This window comes from Microcebus murinus, chromosome 7, assembly GCF_040939455.1.
Source record: "Microcebus murinus isolate Inina chromosome 7, M.murinus_Inina_mat1.0, whole genome shotgun sequence".
Classification (NCBI taxonomy): domain Eukaryota; kingdom Metazoa; phylum Chordata; class Mammalia; order Primates; family Cheirogaleidae; genus Microcebus; species Microcebus murinus.
In genome coordinates, this window is record NC_134110.1 from 47188896 (window position 1) to 47213621 (window position 24726).

At 44.4% G+C, this 24726-nt stretch overlaps 1 protein-coding gene across 2 annotated transcripts in view; it reads left to right on the forward strand.

Annotated features, from left to right (window-relative positions):
- The first annotated feature begins 14563 nt into the window (after positions 1-14563).
- EXT1 (exostosin glycosyltransferase 1) overlaps positions 14564-24726 on the forward strand; it is a 283562-nt gene continuing 273399 nt past the window's right edge. For both annotated transcript variants that reach the window (XM_012751111.2, XM_076005061.1), the window contains exon 1: positions 14564-15668. In XM_012751111.2, coding sequence (XP_012606565.1) covers positions 14707-15668 — 962 coding nt within the window. In that variant the 5' untranslated portion in view covers positions 14564-14706. The remainder of the gene's footprint in view (positions 15669-24726) is intronic.

The following is a 24726-nucleotide window of genomic DNA, read 5'->3' on the forward strand; positions in this document are numbered from 1 at the left end:
ACCATGAAGTCAGAGGAGGAACACGCACATACGGCCTTGGGCCTTGGCAGCTTGTCTGGGAGCCCTGCCACCTTGGGATGCCTGGGCAGGGCCAGGGACGTGGCTGGCATGCAGGACTTGATGTTGGTTTCATGGCCACGGGGCCACTTTGTTACTCAGAAACACACACCCTGGGAAAGCTAATGACCTCCCCCTAAAGCCAAATAAATTGAACACTTGGGTGAAGGATTTAGCCTTGAAAATGAGCTCCAGCCAGTAGTAAACCTATTGAGGATAAGGCAAATGGGCTTACAGAAATAATACAGCAATTTCAAATGTGTGCCTCTGTTTCCTACAAGCAGCACTGAAATACAAATGAAAATAAATTTATTGTAAAGAAAATTCCACTTTCCTACTGGACTGTATATTTCAAAGATGATTTATCAAGAGGATTAATTTTCAGGTGGTATTTGTTTCCAACTCTTTAACTTAATTTAAAATTTTTCCTATCACTTCCCAAACTTTCTCTCCCGCAAATTAAATCCCATTACATTATATTACATTGCATTACTAGAGGAATTTGTTCACCCCGTCATTCATTTATTCAACAGATATTTAATGAGCACTTACAGTGTGTCAGGCATTATGCTAAGTTCGCAAGAAACAGAGGTGAAAAATAGATCATCCTGGTTCTCACAAAGTTAATGGTTCTTCTGAGACTTCTAGTATGTAAATCAACAACTAGAATAAGATGGGAACAGCATCACTACAGAGGCATGAACAGGGTACGGAACTGAGCTGATGAAATGATCAACTTCACATGGAGAGGCCTCAATAAATGGAAGCTTTTCCTTCCAACCAGATTCCTTAATGACAGCAATAAACCATTGCCAAATTGATCTGTTTTTAGCCATATTTCAAAAAGCCACATTTCATGTTTTAAAGTTGGACTTGGCTCGGGCAATATATCTACCCTATTTTATTTTAATTAGCTTTTCTTAAGAATATGAGTTTATTCATTTAGCCATTCACTCAAAAAGCATGCATTGCATACCATTATGAGGTAGGTAGGCAGGACAGTTCTGGCTCCCAATGTAGGTAAAGAAAGAGGAAACAAGGACGGGCTTGAAGGGAGTGAAAATAATAGTCGTAGAGTTAGGTCAATTCCATACTGGTAGCTAAGAGACTATTTAGGAGCCTGGTCCTCGTACATTTGAAAATCAATTTCTTACCTTAAGAGACCAACTGGTGCAAGCCACTTTCTTTTCAATTAAGGAAAGAGTCTCAGTGCTCCATTCAAATCAGTAAACTGAGCTTCCTAATGGAAACATCCCAATCAACATAATATTAATGATCTGATTCAGGACCATACATTTACACACAAACATCCACACAAAATACATATACATGCGCTTTAAAGAGACTCATGCATACATTTTAAAGAGACCCTTTCCCCCAGCCGTCTCCAGGGGCCGAGTAAACCAGAGAAAAGCTGGTGTTCAAAATGAGCTTGGGAGGCTCAGAGACTCAGACCCAAGCGTTGTGTGTAGTAGGAGTGGTAGAATGCACCAGAAGCTGTCAGAATGTGACAAGAGGTCATTTATTTTAAGGGTGTAGGGAGAAAACTATATTAAGCTGCGATTGGATTATTCAGTTAGGGGCCAGGAGCAGAGAGGTGCACTGTGCTTGTATATGAAATTTTTTTTTTTTAAAGAACACCCAAGTGGAGAACAAGGAGATATAATTTTTCTTGACACACCAACGTACAATAAGAACATATATTTAGTAACATTCGCCTCCCTGCACCCAGAGCAGCTGTTCAGCTCCAGCAAACACTCCTCCTTCCAGGCAGGGCAGAGAAGTGTGTCTGCTCCAGTCTCTTGAGTTATCAGAGAGAGCTGGGATCGGCATTCCAGAGCCTGTCCCCTCCCTGCCAGGCAGCAGGGGGTCAAACACAGCCCGTGCTTAGCCAGGGAGGTCAGAGAAGTTGCTCCAAGGAAAGACCAACTGGAGAGTCCTGTTTAATTTAGGTAGGAAGAGTCTAAATTTGGCAATCACTCTCTGATCAGGCTCTTAAGGATCCCAGTAGAGTTAAGGTTCACTCTTCTTACTATACCTTTTTAAATGCGGGGAGCAGCAAAGAGAATCTCTCAAAATTATTGCTTCCTGCTCTGTGAGTCTATAACTCACTAGGCAAGGTTTTTGGCTGTCAGGGAGAGGTTTTATAGCTCCTGCAGGTGAGACTTGCAGGAAGTGGAAGGCAGGATGTATCCACTTCAGGTGAGCCCACCGTTTTTACAGGCAGTGACAGAATACAAGCCTGGTTTCTTAGGTTCGTCGTCACCTCTTGACAACTTTTGATGGAAGACTTGTGGGTGCAAGTGGCAGAGAAAACAGCCAGGGTGGGGAAAGGCCTGTGTCATTGCAATATTTGATCTAGCCAAGGACAGTCGTGCATTGGGTCCTGGTTCTTTCTGTCATTCATCCATTGTCATATTGAGTGCAGTATATTGGTCCTACTCAAAGCATGGCCCTCCACTGTCAGCACCATCACCACTGGAGAGCTTGTCAGAAATACAAATTCTTGGGTCCACCCCATCCCTAGCGTGGCAGTCAGTCTCTATGACTTGGCAAATAGGATGGGATGTCACTTGGGAGATGAGGTTGCAAAAAAACTTGGCTGCAGTCTTGGCTGCCTGTTTTTCCTCATCTGCTGTGAGGGAGGCCAGCTGCCACTTTGAGGACAGCCTTCTGGGGAAGCCTACGTGGCAAGGCCCTGATGTCTGCAGTCAACAGCCAGCAAGGCTCTGAGTCCTGCCAACCGCTGTGTGAGTGAGCATGGAATTGGTTCCTCCTCCACGTGAGGTGGCAGTGGCCTCTAACATCTAGACTGTGAAAGACTCTGAGCCACAAAACTCAGCGGAGTGGTGCCCAGATTTCTGACTCACAGAAACTATGAGGTGATAAATTGTTGTTTCAAGCCTCTAATTTTGTGTTAATTTGTTACGCAGCAGTAGATAACTACTACAACTTCTGAATCAGAAATTCTGCAGGTGGGACCCTGGAATGTGTATTTTAGTATGTCCTTCAGGTGACTGTCATGCACAGTGGTTTGAGAAACACTGCTGTGACTAAGTTAAGAACTGCCTGGGTTCAAATCCTGGCTCCAGTACTTCCCAAGTATAAGAGCTTGAGTGGGTTACATACCCCTCTGGGATTTAATTTCTGCTGTAAAATGTCGCTAATAATAGTACATACCTTCTGGGTTGTAAAGAGAATTAATTGGGTTAAGATATTTAAAGCACTTAGCATATTGCCTGGCAACAGCGAGCACAATAAATTTAGTGATGATTCATTCATTCAGCAAACATTTATAAGGCAACAACTAACGGTAGGCATTGTGCGGGATGCTGGAGTTACAAAGATGCAGTAGACATCTGCTTATCCTGGCATTATTGTCCTATAGGTGAGACAGACATGCACGAGAACAAACACAATGATGAGTTAAAGACACTAGGATTGACTTCTGCACAGAGTGTAGGGAAGCCCAGCAGATGTCAGTTCTATCCTGGATGAGTGCATTTAGGCAAGGCTTAGTAAATGGGATAGTTGGAGGGTTGGAATGGAACAGAGGATATGGGCTTGACCCCCTCCAACACCTCACTTCAATTTCTCTGAGTCTCTATAGCTTCCTTTTCGAATGGAGAACAGAGAAACCTTTGTCACAGACAGCCTCTTCAGACGGGAGGTATTTGACTGCAGGGCTTGGGTGTCTCACTCAGGAGGCTCTGGCCACTTGGTTCTGGTTTCTGCTCCTAGATCAGGCAGCTCAGCTCAGCTAGCCTTAGGATAATGGCATCTGCTCTTCCCTCTCTCTGAATGGTTCTGCCTCCCACTCCTGTAAGGTTGGCTCCTTCCTATCCTTCATGTCTCTGCTTGCACACCTCCTCAGGGAAGTCTTCCTGATTCCTCTGTTTCAACAGCACCTCCATTTCAGAACACTTTGCATTTCCTAAACAGCACTAGCATTTCACCCTTAATTTGTTTATTGACCTGGTCACCATGGCCTCCCTGAGTAGACCACATAGTTCCTCAGGGCTAACACTTGGTCTATTTTGCTTATCATGTGCATACCATGAGACATAGTAGGCATTCAATAAATTATTTGTTACTGAATGGATAGATGGATGAATGAACATATCTTTTCATAGTCACTGTAACACTTCAGCATGATTTGCTGAAATGTCCATCTTAATTATGAGGGACATTAATTCAAATTCTGGAAGACATAAATGCTAAAAAAAAAATACAATTTGAAACCATTCACTTTAACTCTAGGAGGCTGCTAGAGAGTGAGGAAAAGATGGGAGAGTGGGAGGCCAGTAGAATAGTTAACATTTATTGAGTACCTCCTCCCTGGTGCTGGGCGCTGTGTTAAGTGTATTATATGCATTATCTCATATACATCTGAAGTAGTCATCTTCATTCTGTTTTGGATGGGGGCATATAAAGAAACTGAGCCCTTAAGTAACTGGCCTAAAGTCATAGGCAGTATGCCATAGAGCCATGATTAAACTCAGGCTGTCAGACTCCAAAGCTCTTGAGTTTAACCACTATACTCGCCTGCCTCCAGTGGAATGCTCATTAAGTAAATATTCTGCATGAATTGAAGTGTACACAGTTGAACAACTATACAACACTAAAACACCAGACCAGGCAAGGAAATACCAGAAAGGTTTCTCAAGGTTGCAGCCAGGAAATGATGCCCATGCACATAGGAACTGAGCTGTGACCAAGTGGCAGCATATTCATGGTGGCCCCTTCCCCTTGCCCAAGGGTCCCATGTTATTTGGAAGGAAGTAGTGCAGAAGAGTATCCTATCACCTCCAATTGACTAGCCGGCATGTTCTCGCCCTTGAAAACAGGTTTGGTAGTCTGTTCCTAAGCCCCCAAAGGATTAGCATTCTCCTTGTCAAGGCAGCATGTAATTTACAGCAATTGGCAGTTCCTGTTGCAAGGAATTCCAAGATCAGACAAGCCAAAGGGGGTGGCAGGTCAGATCAGAGCTTTGGTGGAGAAGCTGGTGGGGGCTGGGGGTGGAGGGGGTCAAGAAGCAGGAGGAAGGGAATCTTTACAAAGCCATGAAGCATGTCTGCATTCGGCCTGGAGCAGGGTTTTGATTGAGGGTTCTCCATTAGCAACAAGTCTCCACAGGCCAAAAAGAACAAAAAAGGAACCAGGCTTATCCAGTCTCAAACAGAACTAAAGTCTGCATTTTTCCCGTGTCGTCATGAGGAATTATTGGGGCAGCAGCCAGAGTAGGCTGTCGCAAGCTAAAATCCTCAGTAAAAGAGAACAATTAGGGAAACCGTGATTTGTGCTTCTTTGGACAATTCCAATTCCCTTCCCAAAGCTTACTTAAAGCCAGAATGTATATTTCTGGTCTGCTTTGGTGAGATTTAAATATTGAAATTTTCACAAAGACAAGGCCTATGCTAAAATTTACATATAAATATAAATATATTTAAATATTGATCTTGTTTATACCTCTTTTTCTTTATAGTTCCTGAGTTGCCTGTACTTCCACAATGTGATTGGTCTCTGGGAAATTAATAATACAAGTGTCTGAAGAGACAGAAGTTGAGACAGAATAGCTGGGAGGTTGACATACTGGGCTGGACCTAAAGTTATATAGAGTTCGTAATTTGAGAAATGGTTTGGTTTATTTAGATTACAAGTTTTCAGAACCATAGCTTACCTAGGCCAGAGTCCTCAGTCATGCAGACTTTTGAATACACACACACACACATTTTTATCTATTTAGAAAGGCCACAGCCATCATGAAAATGGCCTGGAAACTTGCTCTTAAGACTTCAAGAATGCAGAATTCATCTAGCAGCCAAGAGTCCTGATTAGAAAAAAAAATAAAGAATGCAGGATTCAGAGACATGCAGGAAATTCAACCGAAGAAACAACCTTGGGGCATCCAGGGATCCTTCGGATAGCTATTCCTGTGGTCCATAATACCAGTGTGCTAATGACAAGTTACCCTATATACTATACACGGATCACCAACTATAAATGGTTTGGACAATCACAAAACACACTTAACTCACTGAAGTAGGACCGGACGTGATTTAACCTCACTTGAGTGAGCCGGTGAGTACTTTGAGACCTTCTAGTGTCTCACGGTTGTCATTGTGAACACCAATAATTATTGTACCATAGTAGCGTAGAAGTGCTAGATGATAAAAAATGTTCAGTTGACAGTGTGGAAGACAAACCTAATTCTGCTGGGTACCAGAAGTTTAAAAAAAAAAAGAAAGAAAACAGAAGTCAAGGTAGTGTTGATAGACTATTGGGTAATAAAAAGTGTTAAAATCTAATGGGAAAAACAGACTTAAATTGTGGGTGACTTCCTGATTTTGTCACCTTCCATAGTTGACATTTCCATTTCTCATTTTTTCTCAGTTTATCTATAGATGGATCCACAAATGTCATTAAAAACAGGGACCCACATTGAATGTAGCCACTTCCTCCCCTCTTGTAAATGGTAACATGGAGCCAGTCTTACTGCGATTATTTCTTTCCATGTCTTTTTCTCCTCCTGGAGTGTGAGTCCCTAGGGAGCAGGGGGCGTGTGGCACATACATTCTTAAAGGAAGGAAAGTCTTCAGGGAAAACAGAAGTTACAAGCAAGCAAGGTAGAGCTTCTTTACCTTCCACTAGGGGTCAGTAAAACTTTAATGAGGCTCCTATGATGGCAATCCAGACTTGAAGGGCAACTTATTTGTCACCATTTGTCCCTCAGAAAACACTCACCCACAAGAGGCTGTCCTATCACTGGAAAGAGTGGCCAGTTCCAAGTTGTTAAACACACAGGACAGGCCCAGCTAAGTATGACTTGGACTAGCGTGTCACTATGTCAAGCACTAGAGTTAACTTCCTAGAATTCCCAGCTTAAATGTGCAGTTTTGATAAATACTAAGGCAAGCTATCTTGCCTAATCAGCAGTGACTAGCTAACTGTCCAGTGACCAGGGCTTATTGGCTTGATCTGATGGTCATAGTTTCCTCTATCATGAAAATAGGATTTGAAGTTTCCTTTCTCTTTCTGCCCTGCTATCCTGGTTTACAATAGTCCTTATTGTAATGTTATACAGGAATGTTAATGGGATTTATTAGGAATAAAGACTTTCAAAAATATGTACTAGATAAATAAACTTGACTCCCTGCCCTACCAGTAGCTAGAGTGGGCTGTTAAAAATGGAAATCAGATCACTCCCCTGCTTGAAATCATCCAACACCTTCCCACCCCTAATAAAATCCCAACACTTTGCCAGGCCTGCAGTGCCAGGGCATACCAAGGTTCCTGTAACTTCTCTGATTCATCTCCGGCCCCTTGTTCTTGCATTCACTGTATTCCAGCCATAGAATCCTTTCTGCTGATGCTCTAACTCAGTGGTTCTCAAACTGTGTTCTCTGGATCTGCAGCATCAGCCTTGCCTGGGAAGTTGTTAGAATGCAAATTCTTGGGACACACCCTTGTTTTGCCTTTGGTTAGCTTTCCTGCTTGGCCATCTTGGGGAAGCCTGATGGAGGTTTACTGTATGATACTTATTCATTTTCCTTCCCTTCTCAGTGGGGTTCTGTCTTCCTTCTTCCCAAGCTCTTCCCCTCCTCTACCCACGTGATCTACACAGGGCATCCTGGACTGTTTCAGCTGGAAAGATACCATCATGTCCTAGCTTACATTTTCTGGACAAAGCTCTGAAGTCCTAGCACTCAGAAACAACACGCTCCAGGTTTCCTCAAGTTCCTGGCAGAGAAGGAACTGGGAACCAGTCTTCTCTTTTCTGGGTGGGAATCTTACCACTCTGTCATGATGCCACAACTTTCCTTGATCTGTTTGTCTTTTCCCACCTTCTATAACCAGTCAGTATATACCCAGCAGAGATTCCTGGCCATTCTCAGAGCTGGGAATAACTAATCCTAGAGACCATATCAGATATCACCAAAATAGTAAAATGCCCATATCAAGTAATAATTTGTATAACCTTATAAAGGTTAGGTTGTCTTGCCGGTCAACTTAAGGTTACATTTTAGAGAATTTAAACATTTATTAATTTCAATATTCCAGTTTGTTTTCATATTTTGAGGGCAATCAATTTTATTTCCTATAGCAAATATAATTGTAGACCTTTGAAAAGCATTTGTGCCTATGGAACTTCATACAATAAAAAAAGAAAAGTCTGCTTTGCTTTTTTTTCATTACTGTCTTCCCTTCTCAATGACCATTCTGGAGTTTGCAAAGCATCTGGAAACTGTTGTGTTTGGGTGATGCTTTATGTATTTAATGCTGTTGACTTGCAAACATGATCTCCTGTACTTGTGTACATATTTGTCCAGGAGTGTGATGATCATATCTTACACCTGCCAAGTGCATTGTGGACTGCAAAGGGCTGTCTCATATATTATTCACTTTTTCTCATTTGATTCTCACAGTACCTCAGTGGGCTAAGCATGATGTATATTTTAGTTACTCTTGATTTAACCAATGAGAAACCAAAGCTTAGGGAGGTGCATTGACTCACTCAAGGTTATAGACTAAGTGACAGAGTCCAGACAAGAATCCACATCTTCTGGGTTCTTGTGAGCCATTCTGTTTTCAGGTCTTTAGTCAGCCATGGGGAAAAATTACTACTGGAAATGGAAATTAAGCAAGGTTTGAATGATGGGAGACCTTAGCTTTGTGTGTGTGTGTGTGTGTTATAATAGAACTCTAGCCTTAAAAATTCTCTTATTTGCCCTACAGACAATGAGATCAAATTAATTAATTCAACAAATGTTTGTTTAGTAACAGACACAGTTTTAGGTGCTATGGATATAGCAATGAACAAAAAGACCAAGGCTTCGCCCCAAGGAATTCACATTCTAGATGCAATAGATAAATAATCAATTAACAAGTCAATTATAGAATGTCAAGTGTTGACTAGTGTTGAGAAGAAAAATAAAGCAGAGTGAAGGGATGGGAAACTAGGAGAGGTGCTGCTATTTTATTTAGGGTGGTCAAAGAAGGCCTCAATAGTCAGGTGGCATCTGAGAAGAGACTAGAAGGGAGTGAGGAAGTGTGCACGATTGATACTGGGGGAAGACTGGCAGAGACAAGTGTGTGCAAAGGCCCTGAAGCAGGGACATGTTTGGCATGTATAAGAAATAGCAAGGTAACCACCCTGGCTAGAGAACAGTAAACAGATTGGGAGGGAGGGAGAGAGTTATGGGCAGGACATGCATGAGGAGAGAGGGGTCTGGTGAGGAGAGATAGGGGGCAGTTAGGAAAGACCCTGCTGGACCTTGTAGGTCATTGAAAGGGCTTTGTCTCTTAGTCTGTCATCCCCATGACAGGGATCCCTTCAGGGCTTTGACCAGAGAGAGGAGTTACATGATTTGACATACATTGTTAAAGGATTTACAATGGTCAACTTGTCCTCTGTTAAGATATTCCTGGTTAGTAATATTTCCACCTCCAATGACAGACTCCGCCCTGATTTGGGGGACTACAAAGGGAGCTTTCTTTTTCATTTTCTCCCATGTTTATTAAGGTATATAGACAAGTAAAAATTGTGTACATTTAAGGTATACAACATGATGCTTTCATATATGTATACATGGTAAAATAATTACCATATCAAGTGAATAAACACATCCATTACCTCATATAGTTACCTTTTTTGTGTGTGGTGAGAACATTTAAGATCTACTGTCTTAACAAATTCCAATATGCAATACAGTATTAAATAGTCACCATGCTATATGTTGTATCCCCAGAACTTATTCATCTTATAACTGAAAGTTTGTATCCTTTGACTAACATCTTCACATTTCCCTAAACCCCCACCCCCTGTAAACCACCATTTTACCCTCACTTCTGTGAGTTTGACTTTTATAGATTGCACATACATGCAGTATTGTCTTTCTATGTCTGGCTTATTTCACCTAACATATGTCCTCCAGGTTCATCCAAGTTGTCTCAAATGGCAGGATTTTCTTCTTTCTCATGGCTGAATGATATTCCATTACATATATACCCCACATTTTTTTAATCTATCAACAGACACTTAGATTGTTTCCATATATTAGTTATTGTGAATATTGTGCAGATATCTCTTTGACATGTTGATTTCATTTCCTTTGGATATATACCTACAAGTGAGATTGCTGGATTATATGGTAATTCTATTTTTAATTTTTTGAGGAATTTCCACACTGTTTTCTATAATGACTCTTCTCATTTAGAGTTCTACCAACAGTGTACAAGAGTTCCCTTTTCTCTACACCCTTGCCAACACTTGCTGTCACTTGTGTTTTTGACAATAGCCATTCTAATAGGTGTAAGGTGGTGTTTCATTGTGGTTTTAATACACATTTCCCTGATAATTGGTGATATTGAGCACCTTGTCAAATACCCATTGACCATTTGTATGTCTCTGTTAGAAGATGTCTGTTTACATCCTTTGCCTATTTTTAAATTAGGTTATTAGCTTTTTTGCTATTGAGTTGTATGAGTTCCTTATGTATTTTGGGTATTAACTCCTTATTGGATATATGGTTTGCAAATATTTTCTCCCATTCTGTTGGTTGCCTTTTCAATTTTTGGCTGTTTGCTGTCAGAAGCTTTTTAGTGTGATGTCGCCCACTTGTTTATTTTTGCTTTTGTTGCCTGTACTTATGGGATCTTTTCAGGTTTGTTCCAGTGCTGTGGTGAAGTTGAATTTTAAATTCACTCATTCATTTGAATCCGTGATTGAACTCCACCTAAGTGCCAGGAAAGGCCCTCGGCATTGAAGATTCAGGACTGAGTAGGGCAGGCAGTGCTCCTGCTCTCAAGGAATACCACTTATCATGAAGAAAGACAGATAGAAAATGAGCAAACAAAAGAGATTTCGGCTTAGCAGAAGGGCCAGGAAAAACTAAAACAGAGGGAGATGCAATGATGGTGCCATTGTAGGGGCTACTTTAGATACCAGTTGGATTTTGGTTTTCTTGCTGGTTTTTTTTTGTTTGTTTTGTTTTTGAGACAGAGTCTCACTTTGTTGCCCAGGCTAGAGTGAGTGCCATGGCGTCAGCCTGGCTCACAGCAACCTCAATCTCCGGGGCTCAGCAATCCTACTGCCTTAGCCTCCCGAGTAGCTGGGACTACAGGCATGCACCACCATGCCCGGCTAATTTTTTGTATATATATTTTTTAGTTGGTCAATTAATTTCTTTCTATTTTTGGTAGAGACGGGGTCTCACTCAGGCTGGTTTCGAACTCCCGACCTTGAGCAATCCGCCTGCCTCAGCCTCCCAAAGTGCTAGGATTACAGGCGTGAGTCACCACGCCCGGCTTCTTGCTGTTTTTGAGACAGAGTCTTGTTCTGTTGCCTGGGCTAGAGTACAGTGGCATCCCATAGCTCAGTGCAACCTCAAACTCCTAGGCTGAAGCGATTCAGCCTCCAGAGTAGCTGGGACTATAGGCTCACACCACCATACCCAGGTAATTTTTTAAAACTTTCTGTAGAGACAGGGTCTTACTATTGTCCACGCTGGTCTTGAACTCCTAGCCTGAAGCAATCTTCTTGCCTTGGCCTTCCAAAGAACTGGGATTACAGGTGTGAGCCACTGTATCTGACCGCCAGGTGGATGTGAAATATGGAACATAGGCTAATGATGTTACTACTGTAGAGCAATTTACAGTTTACAAATTGAAAGAGGCTGGCCACAAAGGTATTATTATTCTGACTTTTTAAATGAGAAACCTGAAATTTACTGAGATTAGGCCACATGCCCAAGGCACTAGTAAATGGCAGATCTGAGATCTGAATCCAAGTGTTCTCTAATTTTCAGTAGCAAAGTTTTTCTTACAATATAGAACATTATGGGATGTAAGGGTAGAGATGGGCAACACTGGGGCTTGGGATGAGGGAATCAACCATACTTAGGCAAGAAAGGCAAGAAACTGGTGCCAAGGCAGGAAGAGAGCACAGGTGGGCAAGGAGGGCAGGTAGCTCCCCCTAAGGTCATGCAGGACAAATGATAAGATACAGAGGGCTACAATCCTCACAGCCCCAACTTCTACAGGGCCTCGATCATCAGCACCTTGAAGTGAATAAAAGGACCCCTGCCTTGAATGACTGCTTCTAGCAACCCAGGCTGGGGGAGCTTTGGGTCACGTGTGGTTTCAATCACTGCATTTATCTGCAGCATTGCTGTCGTATTTGGAAGATAACTGAATCCTCATTCCTGTCCCAGGCCTCTCCACATTGTGCAGGGGGTACAAGTCAAATCTGGAAAAGCTATCTCATCTTTGATGGATCAGAACTAGGGAGAGGCTTCTGGAATGCACAGTAATGTCCCACCCACGCCCCTTCCCCCCTTTATTAAAACAAATCTGAAACAACAAATGTTTAAAATTTTCCACTGTATCATTTCATCCTGCCCTGTTATAACCATGCCCTTCATCCACACCCTGCTGTTTTTTTTTTTGCAGCCTGAGGGAAGCTGGGAAGTGTCTGCTTCTAGCTCTCAGTCACTCCCATAATAAACAATCACTAAACACTTGCTGCCCCAGGCAACTGTTTGTCCAGCTTGGCCAGGCCCTGAGACTTATGCTTGGGAAGAGGGTGGGAGGTGTTCTCTGTAAACCAGAATCCAGGCTCTGAGGCCAGGGAATTTGGCTTTGACCAGCAATACTGCTTAGGAGCCTAGCACATCTTTGCAGACCTGGAGAACCTTTAGAGGGATTGCAGGGCGTTTATCTGAGTTATCCCACAAGTTCATTCATTGGGGGTGGCAGGAGCTTGGGACTAGGGAGGCCAATGAAGGAATGACCAACCATTTCACACTAATGGTAAAATAAGGTCATTTTTCTGCTTTAAGTTTCCCTTGGACAGCTGGGACGGTTGGCAAGTCTAAAGTCATCCATCCTTAAGAGACATCTTAAAAACTACCACCACCACGACCACAAAAAGAGAATAATATCACTTTGAGGACTGGGACAAGTTTAAATCAACCGGTTTCTCTGCAGCCATTAGAAAATTTCTTTTTTTCGCTGTGATTGGACCTCTTGGAAGCTTTCTTTAGAATAGACAGAGGGGGTTCAGGCAAGGATGCATAAGTAGATAATGAAAATTTAGGATGGCTGCCTTATACTCTTAGTACACAGAGGCAGGCAGGCAGAACTGTAACAAATTCCTTTTTATTCTTGGGGTTTAGGGCGTCTCTTTGGGGAGAAAAGTAAGGATGGGCTATGTAGAGGAGGCATAAGGGAGGCTGTTTAGACGCTTAGCAGCAAATAATACTGGGCCTCGGAGAGTAGGTGGGCTGGGAGAGGCATCCTTCAGACCGGCGGTCGCTTCCTCTGAAGTCTTGTCTTTTCTTCCCTCTTCCTCCGGCTCTCCGCCCTTCTCCATTTTCAAGCACCCTTCTCCGGGAACCCGCACGCTGTCCGCCCCTGCCGGGGAGGCGTTCCCGCAGGCAGGCAGCCGAGGAGACCGGGTCCTCGGGGCGCCCGGCACAGCCGGGCAGCGCGGCGCGGCGCCTACTCCCCGCGGGCGCCTCTGGGCGGCGCTGCTGCCCGGCCCGGCGCAGGCCGAGTCCCGGGCCCGGGCGCGCCGAGGAGCCGAGGGGAGCGCCGGGTCGCCCCGCGCTCGCGCCGCCCGCCCGCCCGCCAGCCTGCCCGCCGGCCGGCCGGCCCGCCGCAGCCGAGCCCCCCGCGCCCGCGGCCCCGCGCCCCCCGCGCCGCGCCGGCGCCTCGGCCCCGGCCGGGGGTTATGAATGGGCGCAGCGGAAGCACCGCCCACCCCGGACGTGACGCCCGGCCAATGGCAGCGCGGGCTGCGTGGATGGATGAGGTCAGCGCTGTCGTGTCGGGAATGGAATGTGTAAGTGTAACATTCAGAACCGGGTAACACTCGGCGACCGATCGCGGCGGCCGGCAGCGGTCGCGCGGGGGCCTGCGGAGCGCCGCTCGGGGCCGGCACTGCCCGCGGGGAGGACGCGCCGCCGCCGCCGCCCGGCTCCGCCGCCGCCCGCAGTCGGGCCGCCGCGCGCCCCGGGGGCCGGCCCCGCGAGCGCAGGAGTAAACACCGCCGGAGTCGCCGAGCCGCTGCGGGAGGGAGCGGAGAGCGATGCAGGGATTCGTGAGGTTACGGCGCCCCGGCTGCAAGATGCACTAGCCGGCTGCACCCGGGATCGGCTGACTTGTTGGGACCGGAGTGCTCTGCACGCGAGTGTGGATGAGTTGAAGTTGCCTTCCCGGGGCTCGTTTTCCACGCTGCCGAGAGGAATACGAGAGGCAAGGCAATCACTTCGTCTTGTCATTGATTGGGTATCGGGAGCTTTTTTTTTTTTTTTCTCTCTCTCCCCTCTCTTTCTTTTCCTCCTTCTTGTTGCATGCAAGAAAATTACAGTCCGCTGCTCGCCGCCCTGGGTGCGAAATATTCAGCCCTGCTCTCTCCCGTGCATCGTGCAACCCAAAGATGAAAGACCGAAGGGGAGAAAGTTAAAGAAATCGCCCACATGCGCTGGATCAGTCCACGGCTTGGGGAAAGGCATCCAGAGAAGGTGGGAGCGGAGAGTTTGAAGTCTTTACAGGCGGGAAGATGGCGGACTGGAGCTGAAAGTGTTGATTGGGAAACTTGGGTGATTCTTGTGTTTATTTACAATCCTCTTGACCCAGGCAGGACACATGCAGGCCAAAAAACGCTATTTCATCCTGCTCTCAGCTGGCTCTTGTCTCGCCCTTTTGTTTTATTTCGGAGGCTTGCAGTTTAGGGCATCGAGGAGCCACAGCCGGAGAGAGGAGCACAGCGGTCGGAATGGCTTGCACCACCCCAGTCCGGAGCATTTCTGGCCCCGCTTCCCGGACGCTCTGCGCCCCTTCTTTCCTTGGGATCAATTGGAAAACGAGGATTCCAGCGTGCACATTTCCCCCCGGCAGAAGCGAGACGCCAACTCGAGCATCTACAAAGGCAAGAAGTGCCGCATGGAGTCCTGCTTCGATTTCACCCTTTGCAAGAAAAACGGCTTCAAAGTCTACGTATACCCGCAGCAAAAAGGGGAGAAAATCGCCGAAAGTTACCAAAACATTCTAGCGGCCATCGAGGGCTCCAGGTTCTACACCTCGGACCCCAGCCAGGCGTGCCTCTTTGTCCTGAGTCTGGATACTTTAGACAGAGACCAGTTGTCACCTCAGTATGTGCACAATTTGAGATCCAAAGTGCAGAGTCTCCACTTGTGGAACAATGGTAGGAATCACTTAATTTTTAATTTATATTCCGGCACTTGGCCTGACTACACCGAGGACGTGGGGTTTGACATCGGCCAGGCAATGCTGGCCAAAGCCAGCATCAGTACTGAAAACTTCCGACCCAACTTTGATGTTTCTATTCCCCTCTTTTCTAAGGATCATCCCAGGACAGGAGGGGAGAGGGGGTTTTTGAAGTTTAACACCATCCCTCCTCTCAGGAAGTACATGCTGGTATTCAAGGGGAAGAGGTACCTGACAGGGATCGGGTCAGACACCAGGAATGCCTTATATCACGTCCATAACGGGGAGGACGTTGTGCTCCTCACCACCTGCAAGCATGGCAAAGACTGGCAAAAGCACAAGGATTCTCGCTGTGACAGAGACAACACCGAGTATGAGAAGTAAGTGGCTCTGCTGGTGTGCCTTTGCGTGCAGACCTGGGCCCTGACGCCTTGGTCCAGGTGTGGGGTTAGCAGATGGCGTGGGGCAGAGGAGCCCTCAGTCCTCTGTCTGCTCTGTGCCTGGGACTGAGCATCCCGGTTCAGGTGTGCAGCTAGAAGCTGGAGGCCCAGAGTACCAGCTTCTTGGGCAAACTGAAAAGCCTGGAGCGCTGTCCTGAGCCAAGTAGGCGACAGCGTCTCTCTCTTGCTTAGAAAGGCTTCAGGGCGGCATGTCTCCGGTTAAGAGTAGGAGTTTGATCCAAGTTTGGAAATTGTGCCTCATCCATTGGTATGGGAGGGTGTTTCTGAGGGTATCTAGAGACCCTGAAAAGGCTCTGATCTACCGGCAGTCCAGAGACCTTCTCCCAAGATTGATGCTTTGTTTGCTTTTCTCGTGAACACAAGTACCTGCTTTCCCTGGAGTTTCCCCAACTTCAAATTTCCATCTTTCTGTGAGCCTGTAATTCGTGTTAGCTGTGCAAGCGTTTTAATTTTAGCTGCTAAACTTTGTGCGGCTCTCTCCTCCCTCCCCCATGGCATTGAATTTTATGAAGGGAGACTGGAAGCTTGTTGGGGCCTGTGGCCTTGCATGCATGCATGCATTCATTCATTCAGTTGTATATGTCCTGTCCCCTTTCTAGGAGAAACTGTTTTTTTAATCTGGGCCTCAGCCCCTCAGCTGTAAACTCCAGTTGCTAATTTAGATTTCCCTTTCCCCTTTGTGTTTATCTATTTGCATATAAATCGTGGACTGTTACTCTTTGAATGGGTGTGAGATGCCTCCTTACCCTCTGTAGTGAGGCAAGTTTTGTCCAGTTGCTAAGTAACTGAGTTGGTTACTTTGTAGCCCTTTTCACACTTCCTTTTCCTTCCCAGTGACAGTAACTGACACACTGGATCTGGGGTCAAAGCTAGATGCCACAAATCTGCTCTGCCCTGAGCTTGGTGGGTCATTGTCCTAGTAGCTGGGTTGGCGCCCAGAGTCTCACTTGTATCTGGCTGTGAAGGAGTTAGTGAGCTCCTACGGTGCATTTCCACGTTACGCCAGTCAAAACCAGAGCAGCCTTGTGCTACCCAGGGAAGGAAGGGGAACCTCTCAGCTGAGTACAAGAGGAACTGGCAGAGGTTGGCAGATTTTGCAGTTGATTCATGAAATGCAGAAGAGGGGAAGTGCTTCTCAAACCTGACGGGTATGGTGGGAAACCAGCCCTGAAATGAAAGGTTTGATTGTTGTCTGTGTGTTTTCTCAGACACTCGGGCCTCTGTAGGAGTGATTGGAAGGGAAATTAAAGTCCTCCAATACTTGATTATAGAGAGTGAAGGAGAAAGTCTCAAGCAGTGGAGTTCTGCTCCCCAACCCCCATCCTTTCGCTTTTCAGGCATAAGAAAAGCCGGAGGCTGGGGTCATTTATGAATCTATATTTCACTCTTATTCAGGGGCAGTGATGGGTGAATGTTGGGTGCAGTTGCAGTAGATTACAATTTTCTCACAGAAGAAACTTAAACTATGGTTAGTAATGAACTGCTTTGTTTATACAACATTTGCATGGACCTATTCTTGTGGGTGCTTGTGAGAAAAAAATGCTTATAGCCTTTCAGGAATTTCTTTGTCTGGCTTATGGTGGAGTAACTCGAGATGAAGTCTAACCTTTCAGTGTCTTCTAAAGCAGTCTCACCGAATTTTGTAGAAGGATCATAATGTTCTCCATTCTTCTAAAAGGCCGAGATTTCATCTTAGGAAATTTGAATTATATATTTACTTGGGAAGTAGCCTTAACCCAATAAAAGTCACATCTTCCTTACCCTCTTATTCCCAAAATAAATATGAAATTTCTACATTTTCTGCTGAATGGAAGCTTTTTCTAGAGATCAGCAGTGAAGGAAGGAGAGGTTGGTTTCCTTGAAAGTTCCATTTTTTGCTAATTAAATTTAACTAATTTTTGACCTCTTTGTGATTGGGCCAAGAAATTGGACACCCACACTTTGCTTTATGTTTAAAGACCACAAGGGGTCAGGACCTTAGGATTGGGTCTCATCGGAAAAGAGGCATTTAGTAGGAAAGCAAGTTTACTCTTTTTCCCCAGCAGGGATCTCTTTAGTGAGGGACACTTCAAGATTTTCTTTATGTTCCTCTTTTGCATACCCTCCAGCCCTAACCATGCTTAATGGGACAGGGCAGTGCTGCAGAACGTTTATATTACCTAGCCTGGTATACCTGGAGTTTTAACTCATTACTCTCATTGGGCTATCGCAACTATTTATCTTTGAGAGATGGTGCTTGCAGATGTTATTGCCTTTTATTATTGATTCTGGAACACATGAAGATGAAACAAGAACTCTGAAATGTGGAGATCATACCCTCGCAGAGCAAGCAACACTTGTGATCTGGAGTAAGAGCAACTACTATGCTACTTATACTGGTGTTTTCTAGAAGTTAGTCTTGCATATGTGAGATGAAGTCCTTAAATCAAGATATGCTAATCTCTCCAGTGCTTTAGGAGGAGGAGATATTAGAGTTAGGTCTATAGGTGTAGTATGTGTAAATTTGCCTTTTCATACTGACTTGTGAGTTTTGATTCATCACCTTGAGCATTAGTTTATCCTCTTGTAGAATGGGTTTTAGACTGCTTCATGAGTGCTCTAGGAATTCATTTGGTAATGGCTTGTAAAAACACAATCAGTTTTCATCTCCTTCTTTGTCAGCAAGTGCCTTTGAAGAAAGTCTTCAATTTAATTTGCTCCTGCAAGCAACCTCCCATAAGTTTGCTCTGGACTTATGGGGTCTGGTAATTAGATTGGAAATTTATGGTATCATGGCCAAGTTAGGATACAATAGGATATATACAAATGTATCAAGTATAAAAAAAAAGTTGTTTTTAGTGAACTAGAGCATTATGTGACAAAGATTTAGAGCTTAATGGTTAAGGACTTCCATGACACCTGAGCTTTTGTGAAAATTAGATATTGGCAGCAAAGGTATAGAAGAGCTACGGGGAATGAAGGAAATACTTTTCTCTTGTGATAGAAAAAAAAAATAATAAATTTCTCTTGTCAATTTTGACCCAGACATCCAGGATTATATTAAAACATCCATTTTTATGATACCCATAATTAATTTTCATCAGTTACATATTTTAACAGATATAGAAGACACCAGCTAAAATATGTTGCTGCAGTGATTAGATGATTTGTAATGAGGCTTTAGAGAAATTCTATTTTATGTCCTTTGAGCTTCTTTTGCATCTTACAGAATTACTGTATTTTTGCATGAACTTCATAGTTCAAATCCCTGCAAAGGGCATTATTGTGAAACATCAGATTTGGCTATCTGAAATAGAAGGAAGAGAAGGAAATGAGAGGTGGCTTCTATCTTTGACCCCCTCCAAGGAAGCAGTGGTGAATATTTTAAGCACTCTGAGGAACAGACAAGATTGTGTGCAAGTCTTTTCGACATCTTTCTCTTCTGCTAATGCTGTATGTCACAATCCTGGTATCTTTAAGGGTCTTGAAGATAAGTGATCGTTGAAGCTTCCAACATCTTCATGGTACAGGTGTAGAAATTGAGGGACAGAACGTCTAAGGTATTTGCTTAAGGTCAGAAGTGGTTAGTGGCAAGGGTAACCCTATAATGCAGGCCTCCTCTTTTTTTTCCTTGATCTGAAGACTTTTCATTTCTAATTGCAGACTCCCTTCAGGTTTCTAGCCATTAGGAGATCCTGATTGATGATGTTTCTTATGGGATTTGTCTTGCAATTTTGGGGGAACCTGGTTGACCAATTTGTCATATGGTTTCCGGGGTTGACACCCTCGGCCTCCCCCTCACTCACCCCCCACCCCTCTGGCTGAGGGCATCCTCAGGCTTAGGAACTCTTGCTCTGGGACTTAACATTTTGCTTTCATTACTAACTAAGGTGGGTAGGTCCTTGTGGCTATTTTGTCTAAGAAGTTTTTTGAAACTTTCAACTTGGCCTTAAGGGGTTTAAGGATTAGGCTATGAATTGACCAAACAATAAATTGAATTCAGATGTGTTTATAGCAAAAAGAAAATGTGTGCAAGACAAATAGTAATGCTATATGCTTTCTTGTTTTTTTTTTTTCCCCCTCCCATCATCCCAAACTATAATAGCAGACACCTGGAGCAAGTTCACCATCCAGCAGTGAACCTTAGATGAATGTTTTCCTCTTCCAAAATGAAAGGTGGGAATTGTGATTCTCAGGTTTTAAATGTAAAATATTAGCGCCTTTCTCTCCACAGTTATATGATAGCACAAAAGTATTCCTAAAATAAACCACATAAGCACAGTTAACAAATAAAGGGAGGGCCAGCCCCACGCAAAATTACGAAGTCAGCGAAAAGGTTCAAGTTCTCTCCTTCCCTCCCTTTCTCACCTCTGCCTAAACCTGCTTTCTGGAGAGTGCCTGAGAGCCTCAACCACAAGGAATCTCTGAATAAAGGTTGGGGTGTTCTGTGCCACTTCTGGGGACATTAGCATTTTTCCTGAGTTCAGTGTTGCAAATGAGGGTTTGAAGTAGAATCTGTGACCTCAGCTAGAGGCCTAGAGATTTTATCCTACAAATAATGGCTTCCTACTAAAGTTTGGGCACGCCCTGCCAATGGGTGGCCACCTTTGGTCCCCCTGACTGTCACTGTAGCTTTGGGCACAAAACTGGTGAAAAGGGAGATGCCATACCATTTTGGTCTAGTTCTTTTGGTCAGAAGGCCTAAGGATCTGCCTCCTCAGAATGCCTATCAGTAATGCCTGCCCTTGAGTGTGCCAATGCCACACCAGAGGTTGTGCCTAATAGGGCCTGGCTGTGTTGCTGACAACCACCTTGCAAGGTAGCTTATCAGCCTATTTCCCCAGCATGTTTACTGAGGCCAGCAGTGGTGAGGAGGTTTGTCTCAGGTTACATGGCTTCTGAGTGGCTGAACTTAGGCCAAAACCCAGATTCTCTGGCTCCCAATTGTTCTTTTCCCTAAGACCTACTGGTACCTCATTTCATTGACTTTCACCACAGTGTATTGAGAATGAACCAGGTGAGGCAGAGTGGTCACTGGATTCTGCTAGCTCCTGGACATGTTTCATGTTCAGACTAGAACATGGAAGCTCATGTTCCCATGAGCTTAATAACTGTAGGTTGAGCTTCCCTAATCCAAAGATCCCAAATCCAGAATGCTCCAAAACCTGAAACTTCTTGAGCACCAACGTGATGCTCCAAGGAAATGCTCTTTGGAGCATTTGGATTTCAGATTTTTGAATTAGGGTTCAATTTGGAATACACATATTCCAAACTCCCCCAAAATTCAGAATCTGAAACACTTCTGGCCCCAAGTGTTTCAAATAAAAAATAACATGCAATTGTTTTTATTTAAAAGCTCTTCCTTGCCACCTTGACCAAGTTCCTATAGTAAACAGGGACTCCCTCCAGACTAGATTTGTTGAATGCCTGTTATTTGCATTGACCTTTATTATCTCATTTAACCTTTCAACAACAGTGTGAGGAAGGAATGTCGGCCCCCAGAGGGTAAAGTGACATCTAGTGAGTAAAGGACAGTGTTCTCACCGGGGGTCTTAGATTCCAAAGTCCATTCTCTTCACAAAAACTTTACCACCTTAAAGAATCTGACAAAATTTTTAAGTTAATGTTTAAATTGTTAAGTTTTTAACAAGTTAAGTGTGAGTCAGGCATTTGTATATTAGATCTTCTTTTTTTTTTTTTTAAATTGTTTTTTCATTCATGTTTCCCAAGGAAAAAATTTGGCTCAGAGATGTGATAAAGATGGCCTCTAGTTCTGACTTTTAAGCACTGACTCCCTTGAACTCTCTGGTTACAGGTTCAAGGGGGGGCTGTAATTTTGTCTATATAGATTCTACTTGTGATTTTCTCCTGGAGTTCTAAGAAAAGTGAGGAAACTGACTTGCAACATAGTGACCTTTCCCCCAGTGAGAGAGGCTGCAGGGTTTCCCTCTGTAATTGCAACTGAACCCTGGAGATGTTGCCTCAGGTAGTTGGAGGCTGAGGTGACTATTGCCCCAGGTAGACAATGGGACTCAATCCAATAGCAATGGAAGACCCATTGGAAGATTCTGTTTCTGGAATATTCCACATCCACTGCCCCCAGGGCCTCAGCCTTCTTAAAGAAAAACAGCGCTTAAAAAAAACTGTAAAAGTTATACACAGCCTGTGGAAAATTGGTAAAATACAGAGCATATGAACATGCATTTAAATTTCTTTTCTAATCTCATTATAAGAGCTAGCCCACTATTGTTGAACTGTGATGTAGTCAGTCTAGTCTAGCACACAGTCTAGTATATACCGTGTTTTCCCGAAAATAAGACCTACCCATAAAATAAGCCCTAGCAGGATTTCTAAGCATTTGTGCAATATAAGCCCTACCCCGAAAATAAGGCCTACGCAGCGTATCTGCACAACCATTGCATTTCGTGGCAGAGTGGTAAAGAAGACAAGCAGCCCTTCTCATCTGCCCCATCATGACAGCTACTATCCCAGAGGTGACTAGAAAAGTATGGGCAGCTGCACCAACAAGGTCGGCTCCCCCTGTCAGGTCCCGGCCATCCTGTGTGTGCTGCAAGCTGAAGCTTTGAGGGGAAAATAACACATAACACATCCCTTGAAAATAAGCCCTAGGGTGTCTTGTTTAGGAAAAATAAATATAAGACCCTGTCATACCTTATATGCTCATATTGTTCTGTGTCTGCATATCCAAGTGCTTTGTAGAAATATGTTAATTGTTATTTAATTAATAGTAAATAATGAATTCAACACATTTTTCTTAAATGTCTTGTTTGTGCCAGACACTTATGAGTTAGAGCTGGGGAGACTGCAGTGAACAAAACTCCTTGTCTTTCTAAGTCTGTCGGTTTTGTAAAGGTGAAGTCAGACTTTAACTTTGTATTTTTGGATGTTGTTTTTTTCCTTAATGTTATGCAACAGCATTTTCCTGTCATATAAAATAGTCTTTGAAAATAGGATTTTTAATGCATGATAGTCTTTGAAAATAGGATTTTTAATGTGTGGATTGTTTTTTTCTAACTCATAGCTGGACCAGAATTTATTTAACCATTTACATTTCTTAGCTACTTATTTCCTGTCTTTTTTCTTTTCTTTTTTTTTTTTTTAATTAGAGATACTTAGGTGATGAATTTCCCTGCGCTGTGTTGAGTGTTTTCTTCTTGACTAAGGTCTTTTGTCTGAAAAACAAAACAAAACAAAACAAAAACACAGACCTTCCTCCTTTGTCCTCCCATCCTCCACCCCAATCCCAGTCTGGGCAATGGCTGTTTTTAAGGTGAGGCTGAGCACCCATTTAGTGAAGTCTGCATCATTAAATGACTGCTTAGATAAACATTTGTAGGTGTTAATTGGTCCTGCCTGGGGGGTCTTTGAAGCTCCACAGCTCTCTGTTCGCTTTGAAGTTTTGTTTTTGCTCCAGCCAAAAACCTCCCTGGTCTCTCACTGGGCAGAGGCACCCCCAGACTTCTCTCTCCAAGCGCTGTACATGCACCCCTTCCTGGGATTTCAGAATCTGCAGGCCTTCCCCGGGTCTGTGGCATTCTTCTAGCTGACTGTATGTGTTGCCCATAGGAAGTGAATTTGGGCAGATCACTTTCCCCTCCGGGCTTATAAGTAAGCCCTGGGCTTCTAAGCATAGAGGAGGCCCCCTTCTAAGTGACTTAAAAACCAAAAGAGAAAATAAAGTGAACCGAGAGTTCATGCCTAGTTATTTATTTTGCATTGTAATTGGTTTCAGTAGTTATGAGAAACTTTCAGGGGTGCACATCCTCTTTTTGTGCATCATTTTGTCTTCTGGGAAGCCCTTTATAAAGGAGAGTCTGTGAGTCTGGATGGGGAGCGTGACTGATTCCCAAGGATTCCCGGACTAGGTTTTTAACCTCTCAGCCTCAGTTTCCACCTCTGGAGATGGAGATCCCAACACTGGCCTCCAGGGTTGTTAAGAGGATCAAATGAGGTGGATGGTGTGTGACTGTACCTTGTAAATGCTGATGTGCTCTCCAGGGTGTTTTTACTACTAAAACCATCTTCCTGCCATTTTCTAATCAACCACAGAGGTTCACTTAGTTTCATAACTTGACCCTTCTTAACTAAGCTGCAGAAATAACTATTCATCTCTTCCTTGATATTTAAATCACCAGGAAATTGTGGTAGGTGCCCTGGAAGTCTAGCCATTGTTTCTGTGAGCTGTGAAAAGACTTTGAGAAGAGTTCAGAGAGGTCACTGCGTAAATGTTGGGGGTGGGGGAATCTTCCAGCTGGGACTTGCCTGTGGTAAGGGGTGGGAGGGGAGGGAGCAGGTGGAAGTTGGCGTCTGGGGCAGCCCGGCACTTCCTTGACTCGTGTCCCTTAAGTTCCCTGGCTGACTGTTCTCAGAATCCAGGTGACCCTGTTTCCAGTTGACTTTTACATCCTCCCTAGTTGAGGGTGACATTTGTAGGGACACCTTGTGTGAATGGAGCTCAGCTACTGGGTGGCCTCCGTGGGCTGGTTCAGGAGGCCCTTAGGTTACTAAGAGCAGAAAATCACGCAGGCTACCTTAAGTCACAGGATTTATTGTGAGGGGACTGTAGGACAGAGACTGAACTGCAACTGCTCTCCAGATTCTCAGGACCCAGCACAATACCTGGGACAGGCTCCTCCCGGGCCCTGCTCTGGGCCGGTCATGTCTCCCTTGGCCAGCGCCTCTGCCCTTGTGTGTATCTGCCCATCACTGGCCAGTCTCTCCTGAGGTCTGTCATCCGGGCCCTGGAGGAAACCAGTCTGTCTGATTGACGTTCTCAGGGATCGCTTCTCCTTTTGGGGAAAGCCATTCATGTCATGCCACGGCTTGGGTGTGGTGGTGACACGATCAGTGAAAGGACTGCCCTGTCACATCGCTACTCTTGATTTAATTGGTGGCCATCCTTTTGCAAAGAACAGCCGAAAGTTGCTTCCTGGAACTGGGGACTGTGGTTAGAGGAAGTTGGCCGTGGCAGGCACTG